Source organism: Notamacropus eugenii, chromosome 5 (genome assembly GCF_028372415.1).
Source record: "Notamacropus eugenii isolate mMacEug1 chromosome 5, mMacEug1.pri_v2, whole genome shotgun sequence".
Taxonomy (NCBI): domain Eukaryota; kingdom Metazoa; phylum Chordata; class Mammalia; order Diprotodontia; family Macropodidae; genus Notamacropus; species Notamacropus eugenii.
Genome location: NC_092876.1, coordinates 276,362,202 through 276,376,616, shown reverse-complemented (window position 1 = coordinate 276,376,616; position 14,415 = coordinate 276,362,202). Strand labels below are relative to the sequence as shown.

The window sequence follows — 14,415 nt, the reverse complement described above, 5'->3', positions numbered from 1 at the left end:
ATAAACACAGATTAATTAGAGATAGGGCACTAGCATTTAAGGAAATCAGAAATCACTTCATGCAGAAAGTGGTACCTGATATGCATCTTGAAGAAAGAGAAGTCTGCAAAGTGAGGAAAGAGTGAACTCCAGGCAGGGGGAATGATGGTCAGTGCAAAGTTCTGGAGAAAGGAAATAAAGCATTTGTGTGAGGAGCAGAAGAGCTTGTTGGGCTGCATTGAATAGTATCAGAAGGGAAGTAATAGTCAATAGGTTGGGGCCAGGAGGAGCTTTAAATACTAACAGGGGAAGTTTATATTTATCTTAGAGGCAATGGGGATGAAATTTATTGAGTAGAGGAGTCACATAAGATCTGAGCTTATGGAGAAAAAACTCACTTTGGCAGCTGTATAGAGAAGGGGTCCACAAACTATTGCTGCAGGACCAGATCTGGCCTGCTTGCTTTTGTATAGGCCATGAGCTAAGAATAGTTGTTCATTTTTAATGCAATAAAACTTGATTTTAAAATGCAAAAATCATTCTTAGCTAATGGGCTATGCAAAGCTGGGAGCTAGATTTGGCCTGCATGCTGTAGTTTGCCAGCCCCTGGTGTAGGGGATTGACTAGAGTGGGGAGAGACTTTTGAGGCAGGGTGTCCAGTAGATGGCTGTTGCAGTTATCTACCTGAGAGGTGCTGAGGTTCTGAGCTAAGGTAGTAGCTACATGAATGGGGATGGGGTGGAGGGCTAAAGCAAGAGATATGAAGGTACAAATGGCAAGATATGGCAGCCAATTGACTGTGGGGTGAGAGAGAGAAATAGAGATGAGGACAATAACTGTTGTTACACACCTGAGAGGCAGGAAGGATGGTGGTGCCTTTGACAGAAATAGGGAAGTTTGGAAAGTGGGAAGAGCTCAGGAGAAAAGATCATAGAATCTGTTTTAGACATGTTGACTTCAAGATGCGTCTGGCACAAGTTTGAATTATCCCATGCATAACTGGTGATTTGGGACTGATGTTCAAGTGAGAGATTAGGACTGGACGTGCAGATTTAGGAGTTACATGGTTGGAGATGGTAATTAAGCCCGTGGAGGCTGATGAGGTTGAGTGAGAGTATAGAGACATGAGCCTGGACAGAGACTTGCTGGCCATCCACAGTTAGGACTGTGATATGGATGATGAGCCAGCAAAGGAGATGGAGATGTTCTTAAACATTCTGCAGGTAGTAGAAGAACCAGGAGAAAATAGCAACGCAAACTCAGAAAGGAAAGAGTATGTCAGAGAAGAGAGTGACCCCACTGTCAAATGCTGCAGAGTGGTTAAGGATGAAGAGTGAGCAAAGTCTGTGGATTCAGCATTTGAGGGACCACTAGTAACTCTGGAAAGAGCAGTTTCATTTGAGTGATGAGACTGAAAGCCACATTCCAGAGGATTGAAGACTAAATGGGAAGAAAGGAAGTAGAAGCAATAAGTATTGTCATCTCTTAGAAATTTGACTGAGAAAGTTAGAATGTTAATTTGAGGGAATGGCATGTTTAAGTTAAACCGTTTTTTTAAGGATGGAGCAGACTTGGACACCTTTGAAGGCAATAGGGAAGGACTGAGTAGAGAGAGTACGTATGATTGAGGTGACAACTTGCTGGAAAACATGGAAAGAGATGGGATTGAGGGCACATAGTGAGAGTTTGGCCTTTACCCCATTATCAGAGAAGGAGAGAGAGGATGTTAGGATGTTTTAAGATGAAGAGAAGGGGAAAGGAGGGAGCTTATGTTTAATGGCCTCAATTTTCTTAGTAAATTAAGAGACAAGATCCTCAGCTGAAAGAGTAGGGGGAAGGGGTGGTATGGGAGGCTTGAAGAGACAAAAGAAAGTTTGGAATAACTTCTGTAATGAATGAGATAGTAAATAAGGATGAATTAAAGGATTGCCTTGTTTCAGTGAAGACTCAATTTTAGTTGGGTAGCATGGATTTATAGTGTACCCAGTCAACACTGTTTCACAATTTCATCCAACCCTATTCATCAACACATTAATACAACTAGAGGAAGCAAATAGTGAGAGTCACCTAGGCCCAGGGTTTGGTGAGTTATGAGCGATAATAAAACAGTGGGGTAAGGAATTTCAGAGTGGAGTTGGTAAATTATAGGATAAAGATTAGGAGGAACAGAAAGTAAAGTCAGAGTAAAGTGAAGGACTGAGAAAGGACCGAAAGTTGGAGAGAGGTCAGGGTTTTTGAACAAGGAAATGGAATATTTGTGAGATCTGTGATGCCACTGTCTGTGTATAGTTGAGGTGGGTGGAGGAGTCAGGTCATGGCACATTTGAAGGCGCATCTGCTAGGATTTTGAAGCCCCTGGTGTTAGAGCAAGAGTTGGGGGAGAGAGGAAGATGATGAGCCAGGCACAGGACTCCTTAGAGGAGAAAGCAGAATCCCTTGGGAACTGATATGCATCTGCCACCGTGATGTGAATAAATGGAGGAGAGATTGCTGAGCAGGGACAAGAAGGGGAGATCCTGGAAATGAAAGTAGGAAGCAAGGTGCATTCCAATTCTCCCTCCAGGATCAGTGGGTCTGAAGTGTAGTCAGTGCTGGACAGGGTGGTCTGGGATGCAAGGAACAGAAGCCAGGTCTCATTGAGTGCAGGTACATTGGAGAAGCATGGGAGAAGGTTGGTCCATGATGAAGTGGTTTGTGCACTACAGAAAGAGAATTCCAGAAAGCAGAGTTAAAGGGCTGAATATGGTTGGATTGGACCAGGGCTAGGGCAGAGTTGAGGAGGAAATGAGAGAATGGGAGGTGGGAGGTGGGAGGTGAGAGAATGAGATGCAGGTATCTGGTGACTGAGTAATCAGGGAGGAGGAGTGAAATAGGTGGTGGGAGCCTGAGTAGCACTCCTAGTTATAATGTGAGTTACAATGCTCACAGTCTCCACAGGGTATTGTTGCCTGCCAAGGGTGTAGAGCTTGTGTGCTTCTCCAGGGTCAGTTGAGGATGGGAAGGGTCCCATCATCTAACTCATTTAACTCTTCCCTGTGTCTTCTTTCTTGTTAGCTACCACCATTTGTGATCTGGACACCCAGTTCCGATGCCAGGAGTCTGGAACTTGCATCCCACTGTCCTACAAATGTGACTTAGAGGACGACTGTGGAGACAATAGTGATGAAAGTCACTGTGGTAAGGGCAAAAGAGAGGTCTGACTTCTGAAAATCTCATTGATGTAGACCATATCTTCCCCTATGAAGTAAAGAATATCTTGTGGTTGTTAGGTAGATAGGGCTTCCAACATCTAGTCCAAAATCTGCTCTATTCAGATTAGATAGCCTGTCTCTACATCCAGTTTTAAAACCACTTTTGTACCCACACAACCTAGAGTTACGTGAAGGGTTTTTTTTCCCCATTTCATCTGACTCCAGGCCTGGTGCTTTATCCTTTGCACCAACTAGCTGACCCCAGAATATTATAGGACTTACTAATTGAGATCTTCAGCTCTCCAAAAAAGATCATCAGTAGAGCATACTTTCCTTCAGGGCAGGGACTGTTTCATTTGTCTTTGTAGCTGTCTTGCCACAATGCTTCGCACATAGGAGGTACTTAATTTCAACTTGTTGTTTGGTTGATTGATCAATACTGGAAAAAAACCAAGAAGCTGAATAGCATGTTGCCTAGATTATAACATGAAGGGCAGCCCACTAAGATATTCCATCCGTATATGTATGTATCTTGAACAGACATTGCAGAATGACCCTAAGTAAAGATGAAAATATTTAAGAGGTGGTATGGTGTATGAATAGAGTGCTAAACTTGCAATCAGAAAGACTTGGTTTTAAAAGCTGCCTGGCACTTTGTATTTTATCACACAATCGTTGCACCTAGGGTGGGTTTTTTCCAGTCCAAAAATTGGTTTATAACCTTTGATCATGTAATTGTCGCATGATATAATTCTGTTTGTCATACTGAAAAAGTAAACAGAGCAGCAATGTATTCATTAGTGGCTTATGAATATGCAGTTATCTCTTGGATATTGTGAGCCTAGAATTCTCAGTGCAAGTGCATTGTCAGTATGCATTTTTAACATATATTCACTAGCATTCTGAACATTCTAATCTTTCACCAAAGGCAGTTTAGTAATAAATGATTTTTTAAGTAACATTGACAGAATTAAAAAAAAAACTTCATATAATGGTCACACCCCACTGTTCTGCAAAAAAAATTTGGCATAAAATCTACAATGATTATGTGGTGAAATATGGTAGCTGTATGGTTCTAGACAAGTCATTTGACCTCTAGGTGCCTCAGTTTCCTTATCTATAAAAGGAAGGGGTTTTGATGGCCTCAGAAATTCCGTCCAGCTCTAAATATGTGATCCTGTGACTAGGAGAAGAAAATGAGACTAAATTATGTCTGGGAAATTATGCAGCTTTGTAGTTTCACTGAATTTGAACTATTCCCTGGCACTGAAGGCTATCTTTTGTTAAAAAACATTTTCCTGATGATGGTATGCTCTGAATCATGGAACACCATAGTCTCTGATGGATCAGAAGGCAACGGGGAGGCATTTAGGAGGTATAAATACACTGACTCATACCTCTGTGGAGCATGTGCATAGTGGAAGTGACATAAATTTTATCATTGAGGATGGTGTTTTGGGGGTAGGATGTAGGCTGCTTCCTAGATGAGGGATAAACACATGGACAGCCCAAATGATGCACTGATGTTAGTGAAGTAAGAGAGAAAAACAAACAGAGAGAAGGCTCCCTCTCCCTCTCTCATCATGTTGGATGGATCTTCTATGGAATTTGTAGAGATGGACAATATACGACGTAGTGTAGGGGATATCATACTGAATTTTTGTCAGGAAGATCTGAGTTCAGATCTTACCTCAGATACTTATTAGCCATGTTTTTACAAGACCTTGGCAAGGCTTTAGTTCTCTGTGCCTTAGTTTCTTCATCTGTAAAATGAGGAAGTTGGATGGCTTCTTGATGGTCTCTAAGATGCTTTCAGCTCCAAATCTATGATTTTAAGAATTGCTTGGTAAGAAGGCATGGATGAATTGAAATCTGCCCTAGCAGAGGGATATCCACTTGAGGAGATGGAGAATTCATCAGGTGGTTGGTTGAATGGATCCTCTGTACAAGGCAAGATGCTTGGTGCTGAGGCATCTACTTCTCAGACTCTTCTCCAATAGCACCCTCCTCTTCCTACCTTACTGATGGTAAGTTGTTCAATTTGAAAAGGCTGCAATACAGGACCAAAGAGGAGGGAATGTTGGTGCATGATTTTCTGTTTGCAGATGATTGTGCACTCAGTGCAGCCTCTCAAGCTGAGATGGGGTGTAGGATGTGTTCAGGGAGGACCAGTACCTTTGGTGTGATGGCTGCTGAGCCCTTTTCAGCACTCTTTCCACCTTCGGTGTCCACCTATTCCACCCAACTCTTACCTGTGCCCCCCAGAAGCTGCAGAATGCACAGCAGCCACACCCTGTTAAACCGTTTCAGCAGACGGGCCAAATCAGGTTGAGGTAACCTAGGGGTCCCAAACCCATTTGTGAGTTAGGCGGGGTGTCTACCCCAAGCATATGAAGACATCCCCTGGTGGATGAGAACAATTTGTTCCAATGGTCATGAAGACAGATGAAACAGGCAGTGTGGAGCACTTAGAGCTTGGTTAGACACTGAAAATACCAAGGTCATCCACTGCATCCTGAGCCAGTTGTTTTGACTGTGTCCTGCCACTGGACTATGATGACTGGAGGAGAGAGTGAGGCTGACAACTCTGCCTCACTTAAATCGAATTTATGCATGAATCAAAAGACATCACCCATACCAGCGGGTACGTGACAACAGACAAGTGATGAAGCAGCAGGTGTGGATCCACTGGGAACTCTAGTCACAGGCTGATTATATAACACCGGCCCAGACCATAGGGTCATTTTTCACTGGAAGCAGCAGTGGGAGTTGGCATCTCCCTGGGTGTCTGAGCAGCCTTTTAAGGATCTCATTGCTCACCTCCTGGTGTGAGGAAGGGGCTAGAAAAGGTGCCCTAAAAATTGTCTGCTTACCTAACCCTGGCCTGATTACCGCGGCAGGCAGGGAATCCCACTATGCAGTCGAAACACATCAGTGTATGGAACATGTGCACACTTACAGACAACACAAAATGCAGTAGACCTGAAAGACGAACTGCTCTTGTTGCAAAAGAACTCAACAGGTATCGCATCCGTATAACAGCCCTGAGTGCAACAAGGCTGGCAAATGAAGACCAGCTTACTGAAGTTGGAGCTGGATGCACATTTTTCTGGAGTGGCCACCATGAAGGGGAACGCCATGAAACTGGCATAGGTTTTGCAATCAAAACTAATTTAATCAGCAAGCTGGTATGCCTGCCAAAAGGAGTGAATGACAGGCTCATGGCAGTGCAATTTCCACTTGCAGGAAAATGCTGTGCCACTATCATCAGTGCCTGTGTTCTCATCATGGTGAGTCCTGATGAGGACAAAGAAAAATTTTATGAAGACCTAGAGGCCCTTATCATCAGTGTGCCAAAAGAAGACAAGCTTATAATTCTGGTTGACTTTAATGCTAGGGTGGGCTCAGAGTACCAGTCTTGGTAGGGAATCCTAGGGAAGAATGGAGTTGGAAACAGCAACAGCAATGGTCATTTACTGCTGAAGACTTGTGCTTCTCATGACCTCATCAGCAACACTGTTTTCCATTTACCTAAATGCAATAAAATTTCATAGATGTACCCTCGCAGCAAACACTGGCATTTAGTAGACTATGTGATTATAAGAAGAGACAGACAAGATGTGAGAGTGACAAAGGCAATGTGTGGTGCAGAGTGCTGGACTGATCATAGACTTATCCTTTCCAAGCTAAATATTCGCATTCATCAAAAGTGCCACCCCCCAAGGCAAAATGACTGCCAGAAGAATTAATGTCGACAAATTAGAGCTCTTCTCTGAGCATGAACAGTTTGTTGCTAACTTGGAGGGAAAGTTGAGCCAACACACAGTTGGAAACAGTGGAATAGAAAAGGAGTGGGCAGCTTTCAGAGATCTGGTGTACAGTACCGTATTTGCTCATCTGGGTCAGAACACTCACAAACACCAAGATTAGTTTGATGAAAATGATGTGGAAATTCTGAAGCTGCTAAATGAAAAACAAGTACTCCACAGGATTTACCAGCAGGATAGTTTATCCATCTCTAAGAAGGCAGCATTTAATTCCATCAAAAGCAAAGTACAAGCAAAGCTTAGGGAGATGCAGGATTCCTGGCTCAGTAAGAAGGCAGATGAAGTTCAGTTTTATGCTGATAGTAACAATCCAAAGCGATTTTATAATTTCCTGAAAACTATTTATGGACCAAAACCCATCACAGCTAAGTGCTGGTAGAGCCACACTGCTTAGTGATAAGGACATGATCCTAGAGAGATGGGCTGAAAACTTCCATAGTGTTCTCAACAGACCATCATCAATAAATGCTGAGGCCATTGACCATTTACCTCAGGTTGAAGTCAGTCCCTCCTGAGCTGAACTTCCAACTGAAGAAGAGGTTTTGAGGGCCATTAGACTCCTTTCGTGTGACAGAGCACCTGGTGCTGATTCTGTTCCAGCTGACATTTACAAGGTAGGGGGACCAACACTCATACAAAAGCTGACTGAAATTTTCCAGGTTTTATGGCAAGAGGAAGTTATCCCCCAGGAGTTCAAGAATGCCTTAAGGTAAAGGGAATAGATTGTCCTGCGACAATCACAGGGGCTCTCTCTCTCAGTCATTGCTTGCAAAATTCTTTCTAGAGTCCTCCTTAATAGGCTGATCCTTTACCTGAAAGATGGTTAGATACCTGAGAGTCAATGTGGCTTCAGAAAGGATCAGGGAATAGTCGACATGGTGTTTGCTGCCTGACAACTCCAGGAGAAATGCCAGGAGCAGAACAGAGTTCTGTACATAAGGTTTATAGATCCAACCAGGGCCTTTGACACTGTTAGTCATGAGGACTTATAGAAAATTATGTCAAAATTTGGTTGCCCAGAGAAGTTCATCAGCATGGTATGTCAATTCCATGATGGCATGTTTGCCCAGGTTCTGGATGGTGGACAATGTTCTTGTGCCTTCCCAGTTACCAATGGGGTGAAACAGGGCTATGTGCTTGCTCCCATGTTTTTTAACATGATGTTTTCAACCATGTTGTCAATTTTTTTCAATGAGGATGAACACGGCATCAAGGTCAACTATCGTATTGATGGTAAGTTCTTCAAATTGAAAAGGCTACAAACCAAGACCAAAGTGGAGGGAGTGTTGGTGCATGATTTTCTGTTTGCAGTAATTGTGCGCTCAGTGCAGCCTCTGAAACTGAGATGCAACAAAGTATGAATTAATTCTCTGCTGCCTGTGCTAATTTTGACCTAATAATCAACACCAAGAAAACACAGGTGCTCCATCAGCCATCACCACACCATTCATACGTGGAACCATTGGTTACAACAAATGGAGAAGTTCTGAATGCTGTAGATAAGTTCACTTACCTTGGTAGTGTACTTTGCAGGGATGTACACATTGGCAATGAGGTTGACGCACACATTGCCATGGCTAGCTCAGTGTTTGGGAGGCTCTGAAGAAAAATTTGGGAGAGAAGAGGTATTAGATTGACTACCAAACTGAAGGTCTACAGAGCTGTTGTGCTGACCTCATTGTTGTATGCCTGTGAAACATGGACAGTCTACCAACGCCATGCCAGGAAATTGAATCGCTTCCATTTGAATTGTCTTAGGAAGATTCTGAAGTTCTCCTGGCAGGATAAGGTACCAGACATTGAGATCCTTTCTCGAACTAAACTGCCAGTCATTCAAACTATGCTTCAGAGAGTGCAACTCTGATGGGCTGGCTATGTTGTTTGAATGCAAAATGTACGCTTGGCAAAAAGACTATTTTATGAAGAACTCACATGGGGCAGGCGATCACATGGTAGGCAGAAAAGGTGATACAAAGACACTCTTAAGGTCTCTCTCAAGAACTTTGGATTTGATTGTGCAGCATGGGAGACACTGGCACAAGACCGTTCAGCATGGTGTGCCCACATCAGAAAAGGTCCTGTGCTCTTATGAGCAAAGCAGAATTGAAATAACACAAAGGAAACGTAGGATGTGCAAATTTAGAGTAACCACCCCAAATGTTCACACAGATTATCTATGCCCAACCTGTGGTAGAGCATTCTGAGCTCATATTGGTCTGATCAGCCATAGTCGGACACACTGAAATTTCACTTCATTATGGTGATGTCATTTTGGTCCTCTTCAAGAAGGAAGCAAACCACCACCACCTTACGAGGACCACTGTAGGAGAGCATTTGCAGAGTTTATTGTAATGCAGTTATTCAACTCTAATGTGAAGAAATCTTAGTGTACATAATCTGTATACATAGCACAATCATTCATTAAGTGTTTAAACCAGGTAGGGAACCTGCAGCCTCGAGGCCACATGTGGCTCTCTAGGTCCTCAAGTGTGACCCTTTGAATCCAAACTTCACAGAATACCCCTGGTTTATTTAGCACCTAGTGCATTGCTGGCTTTATGCTAGAAATAGTCCTTGCTCTCAGGGAATTTACATTCTATTAGAAGAAAATAGGAACATAAGTAAATGAAAAAAATACACAGCTAAGTACCTGGCCTGGCCGAGGAGCTAGGCAGCATTCCAGTGTATCTGTGAGGCTCAGGAAAAACCTGAGGTGGAACCAGGAGTGTGGAACAAGGAGCTCCCTACCCCTCATTAGGTACTACTTCACCTCATTCACCTAAACCCAGACTGGACAGAGTAAGATGTTAAAAAAAAAAAATACCTAGTCTGCCTTGAGGTCACTCAGCCTTGCTTTTTGCTTTTTTGTTTGAGCTCAGTGGTTAGGTGACTTTGAGGGCCTTCACCTCTTGAAGCACCTTGAGGGCAGAGATTGTATATTTGTGGTAGTTGACATCATCATATCCAGGTTGATCCTGACCAGGCCCAGTTGTACTGAGGATGCCTGAAGAGGACAAGCATTATCTTCTAGCCCACTTGTTCTTGAAGTATCTCCTGTCAGACAATACAGGAAAAAAGCAATACCTAAGAAACAGTAGGGCAGGGACCCATGCTTGACACCGTCTCCTCTTCTTTGTTCTTTACTCCTGACAGCCAATAGCATCCCAGTATTTGATAACAAAGACCTCAAGCTTATCAGCCCTTTTATGGTAGTATGTAATAATAGGGAGTGCATTCCCCTTAAGTGACAGGGACAGTAAACAATTTCAAAACAAATTTGTATAAACTCATGGGGAATAGATCCTGTAATGGGGTTAATCTTAAGGAATTAAAAAAGTTTAGGCTCATCGTGAAGGAGAGCTGTGCTGAGGTTACAGAATCTCTCTGAGGCAAAAGAATTAGTACAGGGTTCATTGGTCTGACCTGATCAGGGATTTCTCTTGTTCTCATTTCATTGTCCTGCTCTCTCCCCTTTAGAAGCTCACCAGTGTCGAAGTGATGAATTCAACTGCACCTCTGGAATGTGCATCCGCTCTTCCTGGGTGTGTGACGGGGACAATGACTGCAGGGACTGGTCTGATGAAGCCAACTGTACAGGTGAGTGGCTCGTGGAACCAAGGACCCATTGGTATCCTTATTTGTCAGTGGTTCAAAAGGCTTACCTCCTTGCCCACTTCCCGCCAGAGTAGAAGAGAAAGATTAGGCTGTGTATTCCAGAATGTGAAATCTAAACATTAATACTATGTGCATGTGTTTGTGCGTTTGTTTATATATGTACGTATGTATAAACATTAAACACTGTAAGAGTTCTGCTAATTCAAGCAGAATTAGATGATTATCATCACCTGTTATTATCAATCACCTATCATTAAGTGATACCATCAGCTATCCTTTTAATGCATGTGGATTAGCAGCTTTGTTAAGACAACTTTAAAATTCAGTCTTTTACATATCCTAGAATACCTGAGCAGCCTTGCCATCCTGCCTTGTCCCAGGGCAGGAGAATCCGAGCTAATTTTAATTTTTACCTAACTCAAAATATAAATGGGAAATGGAAAGTGCGTGTGTGTCCTCTGTAGAAGTACAAGTGCAAATGGGGACAATACACATATTATGTAATACACCTGAAATTTACATGTAATTGACTTTTGTGTTGTTCATTGTTTTGGATTTCTTTCCTTTTGGACAAGGACTTTATCTGATGTTTCATTGTAGGTCTCCCCATCTAGTACAGTGCTGTGTACATGGTAAATTCTCAACAAATATCTCACTGCCCCTGCTTCATTACTGTAGTCTGTTCGGTGTTGGCTTTTTGACCTGTAGGGTTAGTCTGTGGACTTTGCTAAAGTGCCTGACCAGAAGAATCTGTCTGAGTTCACGTAACTTCCCATGGTTGTGGCTGCAGCTGCAACTCTACCAGATGCACATTTTGATGGAATTCACCAGAATGTTTTGCATAGAGTTGGGACTGGTGGGCCAGGACCAGCAGTGTAGAATCTTTGTGTGTATCAGGGCTCACAGCAGGGTGAAGAAAACAAGCCCCAGGACCAGAACTATTGTCAAGCTCTGAAAGGCATGACCATCATTAGGAAACCCCTGTTTGGATGTGTGACAAGTTTATGAATTAGTGGGAAACCCTTAGGCATTTCTGTTTGCAAATTGTACAATGACCGACTATCTTGTTAACATCATCCTATCACTCATACTTGTGTTTTAGCTCACATGCCTGTGCTTGGAAATAAATTAATGACTTCATTTCTCAGGGCAGGGTTGGGGTTGGGGGTTGCCTTCTACATCCCCCCTCCTTGCCTTTTTTTTCTTGCAGTGATGATAGAGGGAATCATAGCTCTTGCCTCCCTCAACTGAAGTCTTGTTCTAGGACCTGCCCTTCCAAACTTTTCTAAGAGGATTCTCTCTCTTTCCCACTTCCTGAAATAGTCTGAGGTCAGATGGGAGCTCATTAAGATGTGTGCGCATGACTTTCCATTTCCTACAAGAAGTTAAGCTGTGATCAGATAGCCAAAGAAAATAGGTCAGGTCAGGCTGACCTTCAGTTAGCCTCAACCCTTGTGAACTTTTAAACAATTGAACCTTATGGAGGCAATGAGGCCATACTTTCTTTTCATTGTCATGATTCATCTGCAGAGAAGAAAGGCCCTGCTCATGTTTGGCTAATGGTGAAACCTCATTTGCTGTTATTCAGCTAATGGAGACTTGAGGGAAACGTAGGAAGGCAGAAGGTGTTGTTGCCCTGAGGGAAGGCCCAGTTGAGACTGGAACAAAAGCTTTAGTAAATGTGACCTTTTTAGCTGCTCTCCAGCGTCTGTGGTGATAAACTGGAGATGGCAGTGACCAACACCACTCACAGACCTTCAGAACCACCATTTGGAGATACCCATGGCACTTGGCCAGATGTTTTTCATTTACCTAATGCTGTGGAAAGGCTAAACAAGGAGCAGATTAGAATTTTTAGTTTAGGGGCAAGTAAGTGGGGCCATAGATAGAGCATAGCCCTGGAGTCAGGAGGAACTGAGTTCAAATCTGACCTCAGACTCTGGGCAAGTCAGTTAACTGATTGCCTCCCCCTCCCCAATGTATATTTTTTAGCTTAAAACAAAACAGAGCTCTAGAAAATGTCTGCTAGTTGATGTGAAGACATTCTAGGACTAGTAGCACCTCTTTCATGAAAGAAGAGAAAAATGTGATGAGCCATTTGGCAAGGTTATTAGACATGTTAAATTAATAAATTAAAATCATGTAAAAGAATCACTGTTCCTGGGATAATACCTCATGTACCATGACAAATACATTTATTCCCTTTCCTGGAGATAAATGCATTTTTAAAAGATACCTGATGGATTCTAAGTGCCAGTGATGATACCATATTAAATCTTGTAGTGGGTTTATTTGCACATTGCCGTATGAGGTGGTCTTGTAGGAGATATAGCAAGAAGGTGAAGATGGAAATACTACTTGTTTTAAAATGATTTAGAAAATCAGGATAATTTTATTTTAACTTCATCAGGGACCTGTTAAAGCACTTTGCAAACCATAAAGTGCTACATAAATGCTATCTCTCATTCTTATCTTAGTTTTAAAGAGTTGTGTGGGCACAGAGAGGTTGTAACTTGTCTGTAGTTGCACAGATAAAGAATCGCCTGGAACTCAAGTCTCTATGACCTCAAGTCCAACGTTTTACCCACAATGCCACACTACTTCTCCTTGCATTTTAATGTCTTTAGACTTAAGTTGGAATCCTGCAGTGTCAATCAAGCCATTGAATTATATGAATAGCTTTTTGTTGGTTGCCTTGATTTAGTAAGAAAAGCACCTGTTATCCTCTATAACACACTCTCTTTGACCTCTCCCCTCCTCCCTCCCTCTTTCTCTCCTTTCCTCTATATCTGTCTCCCAACCCTCTCTTTTTCTCTTTCTCTCTCTCTTCCCCTCACTTGTTCCTACTATCTCTCTCTCTCTCTCTCTCTCCCTGGCTCTCCCTCCCCTCCTTTCCCTCTCTCTCCTCCCTCCCACTCTTCCCCTACCCCATTCTCTCCTTCCCTCCCTCTCCTTCCCTTCTATCTTCCTTAGAAAACAGATATAAACAATTTTCTGCCCCGATTGGATGGAGAAAGCAGGCAACCAGCAGCACTCTTCAGTGCCCTGCCGAAATTTCACCCTTTGAACTTGAAAGTTAGAGCAATCTCTTTAAACCATGGATATTCCCTTACAGCTTGGGCCATAGTTTCAGCCACCTCTTCTTTTGCTTTTAATTCCAGTCATCATCTCTATTTAATTGAAGCTGGTAGAGGGGCCTCCATCTTCTGGGATCATTAGATCTAGGATGTAGTTTTATTTCTGGAGCCCACTTGCTGTGTGACCTTGAGTGAACCATACTCTGTGTTTCAGGTTTTTCACCTCTAAAGCAGACAGCTTTACCCTCTAGAGTCACAGTGAGAATAAATGAAGGAATTCAAGTGAGAACATCTTCTGTTTTTCAGGAGAAAGTATCACCAAGTTATCAGATATTTATTGAACACCTACTGTCTATGTATAGTCATCCTAGGGAGTAAATGCATAAAGTCATTAATAGCAGTTTTGAAAAATCATTAAGTGGTTTATGACCTTGAGAGCTTACATTCTTATTGGGGACGCAGGATTTACAGATGGGAAACAAGACATTATTATTGTTGTTGGTGTCATCATTTTTATTTTGTTGCATTGTGGTGAGATAAGATTCTAATTTCATCTTTGAAGGGAACCTCTGGTATGGAATCTCCCTCTACCAATTCAAATGGACATCAACCTACAGACTTAGAAAGCTGCCTGGGACCCTGAGAGATTAAGTTGCACAACAAATAAGTATCAGAGGCAGGAGATTTGAACCTTAACTGTAATGCTACCTCCCTATAGCAAAAGGT

At 42.6% G+C, this 14,415-nt stretch overlaps 1 protein-coding gene across 1 annotated transcript in view; it reads left to right on the top strand.

Annotated features, from left to right (window-relative positions):
- The window catches only part of SORL1 (sortilin related receptor 1), a 224,599-nt gene that overhangs the window by 160,752 nt on the left and 49,432 nt on the right, over positions 1-14,415 (top strand). Inside the window, exons 24-25 of the mRNA XM_072612918.1 lie at positions 3,034-3,156; positions 10,475-10,594. Coding sequence (XP_072469019.1) covers positions 3,034-3,156; positions 10,475-10,594 — 243 coding nt within the window. The remainder of the gene's footprint in view (positions 1-3,033; positions 3,157-10,474; positions 10,595-14,415) is intronic.